Here is a 19,293-nt window from a genome sequence, read left to right on the forward strand (position 1 = left end):
GAAAGCATTGCTAATGGGTTTTTGCATGCCCAATAAGGGAAAACAATGGCCGAGAGGACTATACTATTACGAGTATATATAGAATGTAAAAAACAAGAAAAAGGAAAATTCAATCCATAGATCATCTGCCGGCATAAACTATAGGATATCATGAAATTTGTATGTGCTGTGTTGATACACCTACCATGTTGTTCCTGTAAACACGCACATATGGCGATGGCGATGGCTACGACTATGGCGACAGTAACGGCGAAGCTCTGCGGAACGCAACTAACAATTTTTACTACTGCAAATTTACGACGCAAGGCAAACAATTCGCCAAATGAAATTCCTGTGGAAAAGCAAAGCACACAAAAAAAACAAGAAAAATATACGGAAATCGAGTCGGGCGACACAAAAACTATAAGGAGGGAGTGCCAGAGTGTGGGCGGGACAGATGTTATTGTAATTTATGCATATAGTATATATATATTTTTGTTCTATAAATTCCATTACGTTCTTTCGCATATTTATTTTATAAATTGCGGCAAAATGTGCAGAATGATTTGGAGCCGTAAAAAGCAAAGGCCTGTAGGGTTCATAAAAATATATCAAATTTTTCATACATATATGTACGTGTAATATTTGTGTTGCATTTCGTTGCGCCATGAGAGGCAAACTCGATTGCTTTTTCAACTGGCTGGCCGGTAAATTGATTGAATAGCGAGTAATGCACGAGTAGGTGGAACGTGAAATGGTCGCTTTATGGCATTAGCAACAGTTTTCCAGGACATCCTGTATAGAGCATCCTGGATGGAAGGAGAGCCGAGGAGTAAGCCAGAGCTCGTCATCTTTGCCATCATCTTTAGAGTCATTAACATTGCCAACCATCCGTGGGTATCGAGCATTACTCTTCACTGGTTTACCTCCCCGCTATCCCTCCGTTCTGCACTTTCATATCCGTATCCTCCGACATCTGTGGTAAGTGGCACTACCTTCCCCGGCCCCTACCCCATCGACAGCTCCGTCACCCCACTCCTGTTGCCAGTTTTGTGGCCAACTAATGAGACTTTGCTGTTCGAGCGCGTGCAGACAGGAAAAGGTCCTTTGTAATTGCCATATGTGGTAATGGCCGTAATTGGTTTTCCTTTTAGAGATTTAGTGACTTTTGTATTGGCCGCCGTTACACCGCCGTCATCCCGCCGCGCACACAGAGACTCAAACACATATGGACGTAGGAACGCTCAGTTTCATTAAATCTTGGCGAGACTTAAATGTCGCTGGATGGTGACAAACAGGGAATTCGTTTTAGCCATTAGCCAGAGGGCTAACAAGTTAACAAGCGCCAAAGTCGCCAAGTCTAACACGTGACTTCGTGTCATTTGCAGAAAATTTGGCGACCCGCTTGCCGGGAAGGTTGCTGGAAGCCAGAAGCATTTTGCAGCTTAAGTTTGGATCTCAACCGCTGCCTGCCGTACAGCCTGACTGCCTGACTGTCGATATTTATACACACGAAGTGTCGCGTTATATTCTGCTCTGTCCCTGTAATTAGATGAATTATGAAAGGACTTCTCCGCATGTACGGTCCCTTTTCTGTGTCAAGGTTTTCGCATGTCTAAGCACACACAAAAGCACAAAAGCATGCTTGCAACACACACACACACACATTCCATTCTACTGGCGGAAGCGGAAGCATTTGCATTCACCTCCATGGAACGCCCAAAAGTATGCCACACAAATGTTGTCTGGGCTTCCTTGGGATATATTTGTTCCTCTTGCCATTTATGTTGTCCTGCCTGTTGTTTTGCACGGTTAGACCCAGCTTAAAGAAGGACCTGCGTCCTTGCTGCACTTCACAATTTAATTTAAATTGAATTTTATTTTATATTGTTTCATTGCTTTAGCCGTAATTGTTTCTTGACAGAGTCCTCGAGTGCTCAGTGCGATTAAATTAATTGCCAAACTTGGGCAGAGAACAGAAATTAATGCATGAAATATGCTACTTCAACAATTTGTCGGAAGCCCCAACAAAGGCACCAAGAAATTGAATTATAAGAGTACTTCAACCACCAGCTTGTATATACTATATATATAGTCGTGTATTTATAGCAATGCAAAAGGCATTTCACGACCAAACAAGGGGGAGCCGGATGGCAGATTGTTGGAAAATTTTTGACTTTATTCCCTACAATTTCCACAGTCAAATGCTTTGAGTGCCTGGTCGTGTCCTTGCCATCGTCGTCATGGCCCGGTTGTTGGTTGGGTTCTGGTTTCTCCATCTTGACGATCATTCTACTCTGTTAGGCAAAATCTAATAAAATTCAATAGAATTAATTTAATTTCGAGTTTTCGAGCAAGGCCTGAGCTGAGTGGAGCGATTTCAAGTGCAGACGCTCTCTCAGCAGTGGCGGAGGTCAGGAAAAAGCTAAAGCCAAAGCCGAAGCTAAAGGACTACGTGCTTGCGTGCATAAGTATTTTTGTCTGTCGACTTATACAAAAAAAAAAAAGAACAGAATAAAAAATGGAAAACAATACAAGGAGGCGGCTTGAAAGTAATTCTCTGTGGTGCAGAAAAAACCTGTAGGCGATTGCCATTGCCATGGCCATCGAGAGAAGCGGGATGGGTTGGAAAGGAGGCGGATCAGTTAACACACACATATCCACACCCATACGCTCACAAAGCAATTGCCATTGTCCTCGGACGGGACTACGGGCTTTGGTCTATTCGGTTTTGCTCGAGGTTTTGTGTCTGAGCTGGCAAGAGCATAGAAGCAAATTGAAAATTTAACCTCAGGTTAAAAGCGTTAGCGACAGTTGAGTTTAACGGCATTACGGCCGTGCTAAGCTGTCGGTAACATACATTCACATACACCCCCACATAGCTTGCCATACACACGGTCTATCAGCCAGACATGGCCCGGAGTTTTAAGCCAACGCCCACAATTGCTCGAGTTTAGTCTTAGGCGTGTTCTCGGTTCGGGTTTTGTCTCAGCCCGGCGGCTGCGAGTGTGTTTTGTAATTGTTGTTTGGCTTTTTGCTTAGGCGGCAGCTGCTTTAATGCCAAAATCGTGTAGTTCATTACGCAGCTACATAGCTGAAATGACAACCAGCGCCGCAGATACGCCGCAATATCCAAACGCAGGCAGCCAAATACATCCCGAGCTATACGCTATAAATTTCAAGAGCCATCAAGATGATTACTTCCTGCCATGGCACATAAAAAATAAGTTGCAGCTCGCAAAACGAGGCAAGCAAAATAAACAACTAACTATGGCACTAAAACTTGCTCATATCCTGAGCACATCCGTTCTGCGAGCAACGCATATGAGTCGAGGCTCATGCTCATGCTCAGGCCCAGGCTCACGCTCAGGACCAGGCCCAGGCCCAGGACGAGATATAGAAATGAAAACAGAAACAGACAGCGAGAATCCAAACACAGACTACGACTGTGACTGAGTCTGAGACTGAAATTATCACATAAATCAGAGGGAACATCAACAAACTGGAGGCGAGAAACAATGGGCATCCCTGGCGGGAACAGAGAACTGGGAGGCATGGCACAGGCACTGGCATGGGCATGAGAAGCAAGGCCAACTTACAAAAGAACAACATTAAAAGTTTTGCAATCGCGTAATGAGAATCTGCTTTAAAACTTGCGACAGCCAGTAGTAACAACTGGCAGCCGTGGCACACGTAAATTGCCAAGTATCTGAGAGTTGAAACTTAATTGACGCAAAAATGTACACAAGCTCACGCACGTCTTGGCTTGCAATTAAGGAAGCAGGCAGCCAGCCATGTGGGGGAGTGGAGGTTGCCCAGTTTCAGTAAATAATGCACGTAGCGTGCCACAGTTGCAGCTGCAGTTGCAGTAATCATTCCCATTGCATCTCTCTGCCACCATCAAAGCCACCTGAAATGGCACCTGGCATCGCCCCCGACATCTGTACAGGGATAAACTTTTATTTACTGTGAAATTCAATTTAGTTTTTATTTTGGTTGCCCGGGACCACCGCTTGTTGATTATTTCAGTTGTGCCAAAGCTTAACTACCAGGAGGGCGGAGATAATTAAATGCAAAATATTTTATATTTATTTCAAGGCTTATGCAAATAGAGTCTTGAGCCGCAAGATAGTAAAACTTTGCAGCCATTTCCCGGCGCCCCAGCGCCCTCCTCGCAATATTTGCATACACTTATTTCAGTCACAACTTCCCAGTTGAGCCCAGCCGAGCCAGTTGATAAAACAACTCTGGCAAGCAAGTTTGTAGCATGTAAAGTCAAGCCGGGGATGTGCGAATATTTGGAGCTGGAAAGTGGATGTGGAAGCGGAAAGTCGAGAGTATCAATATCAATAAAAATCACACTTTGCAACTTGAGCGATAAATTCAAAGTGCCATTTCGATACTTTAATCCCATGGACATAATGTCAGCTTGATGACGACGTGATTTCATGCAAAGCATGTAGCCCGGCCGAGAGCCGAGCCCAACAAGAGCTGGCCAGAGACCCGCTATGAAACCCAAGGACTGTAAACAATTGCCCGGGTCGTCTAAACAACGCCCCAGTTGGGGAAATGGCAACTGGAGGCGCTGGCGGTGCTAGAGGAGCTGGCGAAGAAGGTTATGGAAACGGGTCACGGAAACGGAAAAAAAGGGAAAACTGCAGAGGAAAGCTCGAAAATAAAAACTGCTGCGGCGGCTGCTAGGCCGAGAAAACGGAGCAGAAAAAATGTGGCCCAATAAAATCAAACAACAGACGTGATGCCATAGCCAATGCCAATGTCGATGGCGACTGCGATGGCTGGCTATGTCGATCCCGATGCAAAGTGCGAGAGAATCAATTGTGTGTTGACATTTTTATCAGCACCCTTGGAGCGGTGCGTGCATAGGCATCTCGTAACCTAAAATGTTCGACGACGTGGGAGACGGCGTGTGCAAAGTTGGGAGTAGGAAGTCAGGGGCTGGAAATCAGTGCCAGGAGAGATGGCCATGACAATGTTGACCCTTTTTTTGTGCTAGATCAAACGTGCCCGGCCAGGGCTGATAGCTTCGTTAGAGGAAAGGTGCGACCTTCCAGAATTAAACATGTAAACGCACGGATACAATGAAACTGGAGAGGTTTACAGAGTAAAAAATATGCCTATATAAGCCTAGTTGATGATAAAAATTAAGAAAACTTAGAAGAACCTCTCATTTTCCTTTTAATTGATTTTTCTTTAAACTATGGCCATAAAGATTTATCTACTTTATTTAGAACCCTTAATTTTCGTTCAGTGTACGCGTGCGAACTGCGACAGTTGTAACTTGTTTATGGCAAGTGGCCTGGCATTGCCTTTATGCTAATGCCCTGTGCTCTTTGTCCCACGTGGCGTATGCGTGTTCTGCCTTTCAAGTTTGATTGGGTTTCGCTCGGCTAAGGAATCTGGCCGGGTTGTGAGATGCCAATCCTACGTCGACGCTGATGATGGAACTTCTGTCAGGGCAACCGTTTAATTGTGCATCATAAGCCGCTTACTTAATTATGGTATCCGGCTCTTGGCGTAATTAAAGGCGAAGTAGTTGGATTTCCGTTGGAAGTCTAGCCATACGAAATGAATAAAATTATCGTGGACGCGGAGGGGAGCGGCACAAAGCTGTATCGAGTAACTACTCAGGAACACCATAATGAGTCTGTCTGTCTTGCCTGCCTGCCGATCTGTCGGTGTTTGGATGGGTTGTGTGTGTGATTGCGACCTGACAACCGCTGTGCGTGTTGGGGTATTAGTGTCAAAGGCAACCATTGACAGGTCGATGGCAAGCGGGCTCATCAGCAGAGATGCTGGGAAATTGTGGCAAATACAAGCCATGCTGATTGCTGCCACCGCTGGTGATGCCGCCGATTGTTGCCACCGCCTGCGGTTGCCGTAAACTTAACAGCAAACAATTATATACCCACACACACACACTCAGGCAGCGACTTAAACAGTTGGAAAACAGCCGCAGGGCTTTTCCATCTCCGTTTGCATATACACCGAAGCCCACACACACACCCAGACGGTACACACCCATTCAGATGCGTGTGTGTTGTTGTCCTTGTAACACTTAAAATTTAGCACCAAGGCTGTTTGTTTGCTTATCTCACTTGGCATCTGATTCCGCATTACCCATCCGCCCCGTAATCCGGCGCATCACTTGAGCCCGCTCATCTCATTTGTGTCTGCGTTGTATCTGCCTCCCCACTCCGGGCTCTTTAAGTCTAGTTTGCCAACTATTACGACATTGCTGCGTAATTAATTTTCCAGAGGAAGATTTTCTCTTCCCTATGGGCCCACCCCTCCGGCAGTCCCAGCCGTATTCCATTTCCCGTTTAGCACTTGCCCTCCGTCTCCGTCTCCGCCCCAGCACCCTGCCAAGTCACAGACATTGCATATAGTACTTTATGCATGCACATGCCACTTGCAACTTGCCTTTGTCCGTGTGACATTACAAGGTTAATTTCAGCTTAATGTCACCCGGCGACTAAGTTATGTGGCCACTTGAATTCCTCCTAACGGCATCATTGTCAGCTCATACCACTTTCTACTCTCACTCTGGCCCTTTCTCAGGCTCTGGTCCTTTCACTTTTTCCCCACTTGTCGCATTTTTCATACATTTTTGCTTTGTCGCTGCTGGGGCCTTTGTTCAAGTATTTAAATGGCTGGCCTGTCCATAAAAAATGCACCACGTCCTGCCGCACTCACAAGCACATTCTTTGTGTCCCTGCAATATCCTGGTTGAAAGTGTGAGTGTATGACCCGCATGCAGAGCTTTTGGCGCTGGGATATATTCAAGTGATGGAGTTTCAGGAGCCATCTCGTGCGATTTCCATATATTTATGCAATCAGTCACACATACGGTAAACTGCAATTGATATCGCTCGGTAGGATCTCGGTTGGATGGCCTGTCCCGGGCATCCTGCCCACCATGACTACCATGGCCAGCCTGGTCGTGAACCGCACACATAACACATTTCGTCCACAATTCCGCTTCCCTAATCCGATTTGTTTCTCTTTGTGCGTTGTTTTCCTCTTTGTTGCCGTGCCGTTGCAGTTGCCTTTGCTGTTGTGGCTGTCGGTCCTGCTTTTTCACACATTATGCATTTCTATTTTCCCCCCCAACACACACACACGCACACACACTGTAGATCCATAAGCTTTCCCTGCATTTTCCAGGTCTGTCCCGAAAACAAAACGTAACAATGCGGCAGCAGCCGTTGAAACAAAAAGCCAGTTAGCGAGTCAACAGCAAACGGAAGAGCAGAACGACGGACAGGCAGGAATCGCATTATATACGGCGTATATAAAGCCAACGGAACCGGTGTTTACTCCACTCTCGCCGGGGCCAACCGTGCTGATGCCTGAAAGCCCGAAAAACTCCGGAAAAAATACCTGGAAAAACCTCCTAATTAAGTGGGCTACGTTTCTCGCTCTCTTCCCTGCGTTTTCTCTTCGTCTCTCTATACTTCCTTCTGTCATTTTTTTGTTCTGGCCAACATTTCGGGGCACTGCATTGCGAAGTGAAAATTAGGCCACGACCCGACTCAATATCTGAGTTCGTGCCCGACTTTTACCTCCATTTTCTTGGCTTCTGGGGAACCTCCTTCACATCCACTCACCCAGATATTGTAATACATTTTTCTCCGGCCCCGGCCCTTGCAGGTACAACAAAAAAATTTGCATACACGCATTTTTCCAGCGATGCAGAATTTCCTGGTTACAAGCAAATCGTTACCTACATGTCCGGTGAATTCTCCCAGTCTCTTTTTTTGCTTCAGCGATTTTTGGGGCAATTTATTTTGCATTCTCTCCGTTGATGGCCTAGACCTCGAAATAAATTGGGATGGGATTGGGGGGGATTCTTTAAAGCTTTTGGATTTTTGCTAAATTTTGAAGGACCTTTTTTTTCACTCTTCCACTCTGAAAACTTTTGCCAGTGTTGCACGTGCAGCATGTGACATTTTCCAGCACACTCCACTGAATTAAGCCGGGACTCCGGCTCGGGTCGCTGGGGCAAAAGTTAAACATGCTCCGGCTGCTTCGAGAATTGTGTGAATTTCATTTGACGCCACCTCGAAAATTACAAAAATTTCATTTGACACGCAAAAATATTTAATATGCAGAAGCCGGGAGCGGCAAGTACGAATGCGAAGTTGAAAAGAGCAGTGTCCTTGTCTGAAAGTCATGATATATTCAAATTCATTTCGTTGCGCATTAAACGGCAAACAAATAGCATGAATTTGCAGCATTTTTTATTTATTTTTTTTACTTTTGATGACATCCCACTGTTCTCACTTCCGGCAACGAGCCACCCAGTACCAGAACCATCACCAGGATCCTGCATAAATTATCGGGGCTGCCTGGCCTGGAGATCTGGAAGATTTTTATCATTTTGTTTACCGAATTCAATTTCATTTTTATCGCATGCAATTTACATGCTGCCTGCTGTCCATTCTGACACCATGATTGATGTCCTTCGCCGGCGACAGTCAATTATCGTCAATCACTTGGCTACAAAACAGTAGCAGAAGCCGTGCCGAGGGTCCACGTACAACAATCACAAAATCACAAAATGGGTGAGAAACGAGCCCCGATGAGCGGATGCGTAAAGCGTCTACTTCCGGTGGCCCCAACTTTTGCCGGTTGCTTTTCTCTATGCTGACTTGTGAAATTTTTGCTGAACATTACCCATACGCACCGTGTTCAGGATTTCGGTAATAACTTTGATTACTTAATCTGGCCGCCGGGCAAACACGCACTTTAAGTCGTGCTGGGTTATCGCAAAATTGAAATCATTGCCGTCATTTGGAAGCCATTACGTATGATATATGCGCCAATCAGATATGCAGGCCACCCTCTACCAGCTCACATACACAAATCGAGTGAATAAAAGTGTCACCGAAAGCGGCAACAACAATCAAAAAATACAATTTATACCCGAACCCGAGCTGCCAGCACAAAGGACTCACGAAATGCCGTTGGCGAGAAGCTAACTAAACCCGGTCGCTTGTCCTTGCTCGAGAGCGACTCATACGGAGGATGTGTTTGTGGGTGTGCGGTTGTATCTGTGTATCGCGGTGTGTTGTTGCATGCAACACATTCGCTAAGTAGCTGGCGGATTGGGGGTGGAACGGCGCGTGATCCTGCGAAAAGGTTGCCCAGGCAATTGAGTGTGAAAATTTTGTAGGCATAAGCGAAGCACCAAGAGGTTGACTAATGCACGAGCAGGCACTCAAATGCCGTGTCGATGCCCCCGATGCTAACACTCCTGCCACACTAAGGGAAATTTTTAAAGCTTTTGAAACAATAAAGGAGGAAAATTTAAAACTAAAGGGAATATTTTGAATAAATAGATATAAAACTTTCAAATAATATTTCCACTTTTTAGCTTAAATTTATTGTAATTTATAGAAACACTCCCTTGTTTTAAAGTGTACTCCGCCCCTTTACCGCCATTTCGGGGCCAAAAGTTAGCCTGACAGCTTATGAGCCAGGTCAAAGGACAGCCAGGTGGTTGCTCGCTGAAGGCATGCATGTGAGCCAAGGCGAAAGGAACCAAACAAACGGCCGTCGACAAGTCAATAAATAAATATGCTCCCAGATATTCATGGGCGACATGTGCCCGAAACCGAAATCGTGGAGCGGGAGCTGGAATCAGAACAACGAAAATCGAAACCTGGCAAAAGGATATGAAGGCCAGGCCTAATCACGTGGCGACAGCACTCGTATGCTGTTACATCTAATGCGGAGAGGGCCTCGTTCTGCCAGACGTCAGAGCATTGACATTGATTTGTTTTCTGGCCAGTTTCGGCGAGGATGAGAGGTTTGTTCCACTTTCTATCCCCCGACTTCGTCTCACTTATTCTAGAGGGAGAGGGGATTGTAATACGCTTTTGATTTGCCGAAATTCCATTTTTCACAATTTAATGCGCATTTCGCTACGTGTTGTCGTCACCGGGGCTATCTGGAACGTGCCCGGAGCCGCTGGGCCGGGTCCGGAAAACACGCAGGCACTAAGGCGGCTCCTTGCCCATTCTTCCTGCCTTCTGTGTCTCCGACTCCGGCTCACATCTATCATAGTCCGGGCATTTGTCACGTGAGGGACAACGTGATTTCATTTTCCTGTCGCCATAAAGGTGACACATTGCATTCACCGACGCTCTCGGTCCATTTGTTGTGTATTAGTCTAAGCGGGATTACCTAGTATTCGCATTCGGATTTTTCACGACGTATCTATTTCCAGTTGCTTTAAATGATGCGTTTCAGACGTCTGTTAGAAGAGGTGGGGATGGGGCGTATGCTTAATAAATATTGAAGCGTAACCTCCACAAAGGAGGAGTTTATTTGGCGGTTCGGTTGGTCGAGCGAGAAGTGTTCTATTGATTTTCGTGGCACAGGCTGGATAACATGTTGTTAAACCACAGCAACGCGAGCAAACAAATTACCCACAGCAGTTGGCCAAAAATTGTTGAACATAACTTCAGATTTTATGGCCCACATGTGTGCGAACGTAGCAGGCAAGTGGCGATGCAGTGGCGGGGTATTCATTGTGGGTTTGCTATTTCGGTGGTTTGCCGGCTCGGAGGAGTGGATGCACTATCCGAGTTTACTATCAGTTTGCCCGGCCAGTGTGGGGCTGCGAAATTAGCGCTTCGCTGCCCCGAAAGCCACCACTCCTTCTAACCTGGCCGAGAAGGACTACGGGCCACGGGAAGGATTTTAAACCCAACCACCCACCCAGGCCCGTCTTCTCCCGCAGTTACCCGCAGCCGACACCGACTTGTTCTGCGTCTTTTGCGGCTTGGCCAAGTTTCATGTCAAAAGTGCACTCCATGAATATTTCACTTGCAATCACATTGTTTTCCCGCTAACTTTTTAGATTGTTTTAACATGTGGCTGAAAGGGGCGTGGCCGGTGCAGGGCAGACTAGCACGTAACGTTGCAACAACAGTATCAAACTTTGGTTTTCACTCAATTTTGGCAATGCTTACTTGCCCCACAAACTTACCTCCTCGACTCCCTGCTCCCTCTCTAGACACGAAAGCTGTTGGAAAATTTTGCGGCGATGCACAGAAAGAAATGTTGATAGAAAAAGAAAACAAATGTGCTGCAAGAGGAGGATATTGAGCGCTCTTTGGTAGCCACTGCCCCGTTTAATTGTTGTGGCTGAATGCTAAGTCTAATCTTAAATTAATAAATATTACTTTTTCCTTTTCCATCTGTAAAGACAATCATGTTTTTGGCTTAGGAATATGTTGTTGTATGTGCGAGGTAATCCTTGATTCCCTTGTGCTAAATTTGCCAGTTGAGTTCGGCTGGGCGACGTACCTCCCTACTATCCTGCCCCATCGACCCCTTTTCACCCGTCAGTTTGCCCTTTGTGCTCAGACCCTAATAGTGCTGGGGGCTTTCATGGAGGACGTCCATTGGCTTTGGATCTCCGGCTCTGGCCGAAATATGGAAGATTTATGCAGACGTCTGGGCAGTCACCCGGCGGCCGAGATGGAGGCCACTCCGGCATAAGTAGCCGCTCAAAGATATTACGTGTTTGCTAATGCCGTTGCCAGTGCCTGGCTGCCATGAAATGCACCTGCCAAGATCTGCTCCTTAACCGCTTTGTCGTGAGATTTTCCCTTAGCGAGTGTTGGCTTAAAGTTGTTTCCCATAGTTCCTGCGCTCAACGCTCAACGCGGCGCTTAATGAATTTCCATTTTTTCCTGCAGCCACAGCTTCTGTTTGTCCTGGCAGTGGCGGAGCAAGTTTCCAGCAAGCTGCCGCCATTCCATTTGTCGCAGTTGCAGCTCCGGTGGAAAAAAGTAAATACAAAAAAATGGCACACGGCACACCAGAACAGAACAGGTGCGTCCCCGAGCCGCCACCGCGTTGCACTCGAAATTACAACAGTTGCAACATCTGTTGCTTTTTGTACAACCGTTGTAGTTGTTGTTGCAACCCGTGGCTTTTTTATATTTTATGCACTTTGCGTGCTACCGAAAATTTTTCAATTTTTGCCTAGTCTCTGGGCACTGGAGGCGTTACTTTCTAGCACACTTTCTGATGAAGGTCAGCGGGTGGATCCCGTGAATGAATGGATGGAGCTGTCGGGGAAATAAAAAACTTGTTTGATAATTTTCTACTCAAATTGAATATTTGCAACTGTATTTTGTGAGAGTGGGTAAGTGGGTGTGTGGACGAGTGGGCGAGTGGGTGTGTTAGGGCAAACTTTTCTTATTCTGTGCGAATAACTTTAATGGAAAAACTTTGAATATGAAACCACAAAAATAAAAAATACTGGCCAGCGAACTGAGAAAGAGGGCCTCCGGCCCAGACCGGGCACTAAAAATTGGAAAATTGAAATTGAATTGTAGACACCCACACACAGACACGAGAGCAAGCGACCAAACTGACCAGACGCAAATAGAAACTTCGCATTTCGACTTCGGTTCAATGAGTGCACATTCACCTCGGGGGATCGACTCTGAATCTGGATTTTGAATCGGAGAATATGAAATAAAATCAAGTAAATATGCAGAAATATTCCAGAGGCACGTGTGTACGTGTATGAGAGGCGGAGAGAGCGCCTTTCATCTGCATCCCCAGCATCCGCGGTTCAGTGCCCCAAGTGGCACAAAGTCATTTGGTTTATTAGCACTCGAATGCCAAATCCCCAGACGGCAGACAGTCGTCGTCAGTTGCCGGAAACCCTTCCGAGCAGGAACTTCAAAAGCACAGGCGATGAACAAAACTTCTCCCCGACTGACATCATTTCGTTATTATCCGCATCAAGGACTCGATTGACAGGAGCAGAGGCACGTGCTGCCGACGCCTTTATTCTTGCAAGGAGCGAGGAGCGTGGAGCCTTGCGAAAATATTGTCACAAGCACCGAGCCGGGCCGAAAGCCGACTAGCCAACTGGCTACAAAAGAAATTATATTTACAGGCCAAGATTGGGGGAAGGACGAACTGAAAGCGACAAAAAAAACACAAATAGGCGGCACAAAAGTCAGGTCAAAAAGCAAAACATTGAGAGGCAAAAAGCCAAATGTAGAGGAATCAAATAAAATGCTAGCTACATGGCATCGAGGGTCCTGCCAAGTCCTGGCAGGTCCTGCCGCCTGACAGCCTCCACTCTTCGCAAGTGCGTGCTGCTGACTTTTGGCTTTGCTTACCTATTTCCTCCAAGGTCCTCGTCGAGTCCTCCAGTCCTCCTCCGCCCTGTTCACGAATGTTTTCGCAGCAGATAAATACAACATTTGACACTTCATTATTGTGCCCGCAGCGTAATCGAATCAATTCAATTCCAGGACCTTGGCTCGCCTTGTCATGGTGTCAAAAGTGCTTGGTCCTCGATCCTAGGTCCGCATCCGTATCCGCTTCCCCACCCGCATTCGCATTCGCATCCGCATCCGCATTGTTCATCGCTCAACATTCGCCCAGAGCCCCAAGGCTCAAGGCAGCTTGCCCTGTTGACACATTCGCTTAAACGTATTAAATTGTTTGCCGTCGCCTTTTGGCATTGTCCTTGTTTTTGTTGCTTCTGGCGCTGACGCACAGTTTTTTGTGTTTTTTTCCTCGTCGCTCGTCCTTTCCCTTGTTATTTTCCTCGTCCAGGACTCACTTTTTCGATGGGTCCTTGCGTGCGGAAGTCGTCCGGCTTGTACATATCTGCGCCCCCGTCCGTCACACTAAAAGTAATCGATTACCTTGTAACCGGATACGAGCATATCCGTTTGGGACTTGGACGCAATTCACGATTTCCCAAAAGCCTCCCGGACGGACAAATAATGACGGGATTTCGGAGCTGCAGCATTTAATTGAGTTTAATTGGGGCTGGCCGCAATGTCGGGCTATTTATGCAATAATCATTGTTTAATTACAAAACCAAATAAATACCCTAATGCCTAATGTCGGGGCTGCATGCAGTGTCCTTTGATGTGGTCCCCGCTTGGGCGGCGAATTAATTATGCAAGACACGAATTTTCCATAATGCGCTACAGCTATTGCGTGCGCTTGCGTTTGCGGCTGCCTTTGTATTTTGGGCCGTATTGGGGCCTGTGAGCAATTGAATTAATTCAGGGCTCAGTGGGGAATTGGGCCAAAAATATGCTTTAATATTTAAGTGCATTTTAACACTTAACAATACCACACAGACAACGACACTGATACCGACACCGACAAGATGTCTAAGCTAGTGTTCTTGCACTTACACATGCACAGCCCACAGCACACTCGTATCCACTTTGGTTTTGACATATAAAATTGATTAGCAAATCAACAGCAAGTGCATTAAATTATTTCCCCATCTAGTCCAATCATACATGCACTCGGCCTGTGCGTAAATTTGACAACTTTCATTGGATGGGCATAATAAAATGCACTTTATGAACTTTCCGACAATTGACAAATATTCTTAAATGCATTAAACCAATTATCCAAAGACACACACACTCCGACTGGTACTCGGACACATGATGTTGATCTAAATGGTCAGAGTGTTCTCAAAATTTGTGTACACAAGCTGGCAAACTCTTATCCCCGAATGTTTGCATGGCAAGTAATAATATTTTGAGTAATTTACTTTGTATTTTAAACGAAAATACCAAAAGGCATCTGATATTAAAATCTATTCTCTCTATCCTTCTTGTCTTTTGCAGCATCTGCCCAGAGCATGTTGTCCAAAAATGAGCCCATGTTCATATCACGTTCGGAGACATTCAAATTCATCACCGGCGAGACAATAGTGCTGCCCTGCGAGGTGGCCAACACGGGTAAGTTTGTACATAGCTCAATGATGAAGGATTCCCAGGGAAACCCATAGCGGGAAAACTCATTTTCCACCCGGCATACCGACACGGGCAGATTCGCCCACGCAGCATGCATTTAAATGCTGCGGTCGAAGGCTCTACCATACAAATAATTAAGCCGACATTATGCGATGGCCGCAACTATGCATTAATCCCCCGGCCGGATCCGGGTGGGTGGGCTAAATATTCACTGGCCCACTGTCCGTCCGGGGACCGCAGAAAAACAGAAGCAGTAGCGGTCAAAGCGGACAACTTCGGATAGTGAGGATATGTCCATCCAAGACATCCGGATGGACATGTGAAGTGGTTGCGGCGTTTTTGCTGTGGTCGTTCGCTCCACACAAGACTTGGCATTTGAGCGGTGGTTGGGCCATGTACGTTTTTCAATTTAAATGCGGTCGTGTGTGCGAGATTATTTGTACATAACAAGGATTTAGCATAAGCAACAGAAGCAGCATGCCAGGACTCGGGGAGGAACAGGGAAGATGGGACATGTGGCTAAAATAAAATAAACCAGGGCCAAGACGTTGCCACCCAAGATGGTCAAATCTAATGCCACTCGGCGACCGACAAAATGCTACATAAAAACGCTCCGACCCAAAACACTTGGAGCTCACATTTTATGGGTGCATGGGAAAAAATAAGGACCAGGGCTTTCAGGACACAGTTTTTTAAACTTAATAATTTTTCAACATTTTGATTTTGAGAAAAAGAAAATGTAAGAAGCTATTTATTTAATAAATCATTCTATTATGTTAAGTTTTATTGTAATTCAGAACTAAATATGATATTTTCATTGCAAGTTTTGGTTTTATTATTTAAAGTAAATAAAAGATAAATATTTTTAATTGTTAAATTAAACTTAAAGCTTTGTTTTTCTTTGTGTATGTAGAGCTCGTAACATTCCCACACATATGCACACAAGACGTCTGCGGTCGGAGTATCCGTTTATAAGAAAAGGAAATACAGAACAAAGAATTTCATTTGCGTTTCTCATGCACTTGATTGCCTCCGACGATGTCTACAACTTTGACCAGGACTCAGACGAAGATGAAGTCGAAGAACAGGACAGACACAGACTGGAGGGAATGAGAGGGACTGAAGACAGGATAAATACAAGGACGAGGCTAGAGCTGGCAACGCCGACGATGCGATACATAGACAATTTCTGCAACAAAATTATAGCTGCGGGCATTTGGGTACTAATAATAAAGAAAAAAAATAAAAGGAAGCTTCAGAAAGTAAATATAAAAAGAAAAACACGGCATGGTAAGGGAAATAAATTGCCTGAGCGTTGGTTTACTCTGCAGGACCTTTACTTTCCGAGGGCTCTGGTGCTCCGGTGTGCCTCCCCCGGCTAATGCCACATTATGCTAATAAAGTGCCCATAGAACAATTTCATTATACTCGCTGCTAAGTCGCGCCCCTTTAAATAAATGCAACTAATTAAAAAGTGAAGCCGCAACGCGATTTGCTGCCTTTTTTAATAGCACATACTTTATGGAGGCGCCATCTGAACGGCAAAAATATGATCAGGAACGAGTATCCGGCGAGTTGACGTGATTGTGGGTGCAGGTGAACCGTAACATATCGCGGCATATCCCTTTTTATGGCACCGCACATAAAGTGTAAAAAAATAATTGATAGAATTTTTAAAACCCCACTAAAACCAGAGAGTTTAGTCGAGGAACTCTCTGGCCCCGGCACTTTGTACAATTTATGCGCATTTTCATTTCGTTTTATGGATGCAAACTCGTAAAATTCGAAAAAGAATGAAATCACACAAAGGACCATGCGTGTAATGGGTGGGTGTGCGAGTGTATGAGTGTTGGCATTTCCATATTATATGAAATGCCTTTAAACACTTATTACGGAGCTTTGCACCCCGAAAGAGTAATCTTTCAGCTCGACTGTGCCTCCCCAGATACCCGCCATATATGTATATCCTTAGTCGTCCTGTCTGACTGCGAGTAAACATTGGAACATTTCATCATTATCATTTCATTTGAATTTTTATTTGTTCTTCAATGTCTGGCACTCCAAGTGTGTTTATTTCATTGTCTGCGTTGGTTGTATCTTCTGTTTGTTTTCACTTTTTCTTCAGCTTTTCCTTTTTTGCAGCTGCTGCTTGGAAATTTTCAATTTTCCTCTAGGCGGATATAAACTATAAGGAATAGAGTGGAAAGTCTTGTACTTGAGGCATCTCGGTTATTTGAATTTTTGAAAAGTTCACCACCGTCCACAGGCAGCTTTGATCATTAGACGGAAGTGGATTCATTTCCCAGTCACCTGTTCGGACCAATTTCAAAGTCCTTTTGTCTGAAACGATGTCCTGCCAAAGAAAACAAACACCGATAGGCGACAAATTGTTCTTTTTGGGAAACATGCTGCCAGGATGCCTGGACAAACTTGCATGCTAATCCCAACAATCAGTTTGTTGTCCTTTCTGCCTTTTGAATCGAGTAAATATTATTATATAATTTATGCTTGCACACTTTGGCAAGCAAGTTCTTAAAATTCCAAAAATGTAGATTGGCCGCACGACTAATCTATTTTAAAACCCATTTAATATTACTTCATAATATTTTCATTGAGAAGCCAGCGTTATGGGGTTTCATGCAGCTATTGGAGTGTTGCAGTTTTTAAGCTTTTCTAAATCGGCTAATTAATGGCTCTGGCCATTTTATCCGCTGCTCAACTTGTCTGCGTGCAAAGCCCTTTTATGCCGCCGACTGGCCGAGTGTCGTGTGAATTTTTCATTGCGGTTTTGCCACAACAAAAATGGCTAAAATGGCAAAAACAGCAGTAAGCCAGTGGAAAAACATTTAACAACTGGTAACTGGCAAACTGGCTGTACTTCTGCCTGGAAACGGGCTGTAACTTGTAAACTCAAATGCAATAAAATTCAAAACACAAAAACCCCGTCGTTGCGGCCATACAAACGCTCATTACGCTTTGATGGAGCGTCGGCGCTCGAAACTATTACCCAGCAAACGGAAATGGAATCGTACCGCAAAAGTTGAAGTTGTGCAAACAGCAGAACGGAGTCCATGCCACTTCGTCCAGGATTTACAGGGGGGAGAGCGTAGGCAACAAAGTTTCAATATTAATGCCATTTACAGTTCTAATTTCGCTTTTTACGGTACTAACACGCACATACACACACACACTCGCACACCACACTTAACACAATCCTCCTCCTGGCAGGCTCACAGGGCGAACACTGAGAAAGTTCCACAAGAAGTTGCAGATAAGTCCGGTGCCCCTCAACGCTCCAGTTTGCCCCAGGCGGCTAAGCCGCAACATCGTTTATCTTCGGGGGTCATCATCTTATAATATTGGCCTTTCCGACATGCAATAAATTGCGCTCAGACAAACAACATGTCCGTTGGTCGGCCTTTGGTCCTCCTCGTCCGTGTAAGTAGTTCTTGTTGCTGCACTGCGAGAAAATTCAGCAAGGGGCCGCAACGATGGCTGGCGCATACGCACAGTATGCCCTGGGCAAACAGACAAAGGCGCTGCAACAATGCCGGCTTTGGCCATATTTGAATGGCCTATGTTTGTGTGTTACACTACTCTACAGGCATATGGCTATCTGTGTTTGTGAGTGTGCGAATGTGTGTATCTCTGTCACTGGGTAAAGTGTAGAAAACTAAAAGTTAGCTTTCGGCTGTAAACAATGAACAAGCGCTCTCTGCAGCTATCCGGCCAGCAGGACATGTGGTCGGCCATTTGTCCAGGAGGCCGTGTTTATGTGAGCCCAGTTCGTTGGACTGACGGACAGACTGAAACCGAAATGCTTTTACCAAGTTTCCGCCCTATGCCAGACACTCGTTCATCCTCATCCGCTGCTGTTTCTGCTTCTTCTCCTGGTGCCTGGATCCCTGCCCCTACATCCTTCACCCTTCCCTGGCTACTGTTATTTTCCAGGATTGCCGCTCGCTTAACGGCGCAATTGTTTGCATGTATTGTTGTCGTAATGCCCGAGTCCTGCCAGCGATCCTTGACTACGGGATATATCAGTCTATGTGTGTGTGTTGGTTTCTATTTAGTTTAGAACACTTAAACCGGAAATTGAGGCGTTTCGTGTTTTGCTTGTTTTCGTTAGATTGTTGTTATTTTAGTTAACAATTTATTTAGTTGCAGCCGGCAGCCCCCCTCCCACACTTACAAGGGCTCTAATTTATGTAAGCCCGTGCAACGGACACAGGACTCCAGCAGAGTCCTGCCAAGCGGCTCAATCTTGGCTCATACCGAACAAAGGAAAGGCACCGCCCTTCACAGACTCAGCTAAAATGAAACAAGCCAAAATTTTTATCAATAAATTGAAATTCTTTACATTTCTGGCTCATCTTTTGGAATGGAAATAAAGGCACTGATAAGTTCTAAAGCATTACCGAAGGGAACTGACAGCTTTTAAGACAACGCCAGCCAATTAGTCTCAACTTTTGGTTATTAACCTATTGAAAGCTTCGTAAATCCCCTGTGGAAAGAGACTAAT

At 45.4% G+C, this 19,293-nt stretch overlaps 1 protein-coding gene across 4 annotated transcripts in view; it reads left to right on the forward strand.

The window, feature by feature from the left end:
* The window catches only part of LOC6501462 (hemicentin-1), a 133,314-nt gene that overhangs the window by 87,193 nt on the left and 26,828 nt on the right, over nucleotides 1-19,293 (forward strand). For all 4 annotated transcript variants that reach the window (XM_044714162.1, XM_044714164.1, XM_044714163.1 and 1 more), the window contains one exon: nucleotides 14,643-14,756. In XM_044714162.1, the coding sequence (XP_044570097.1) occupies nucleotides 14,643-14,756 (114 nt within the window). The remainder of the gene's footprint in view (nucleotides 1-14,642; nucleotides 14,757-19,293) is intronic.

The sequence above is a fragment of the Drosophila ananassae genome, chromosome 2L (genome assembly GCF_017639315.1).
Source record: "Drosophila ananassae strain 14024-0371.13 chromosome 2L, ASM1763931v2, whole genome shotgun sequence".
Classification (NCBI taxonomy): Eukaryota; Metazoa; Arthropoda; class Insecta; order Diptera; family Drosophilidae; genus Drosophila; species Drosophila ananassae.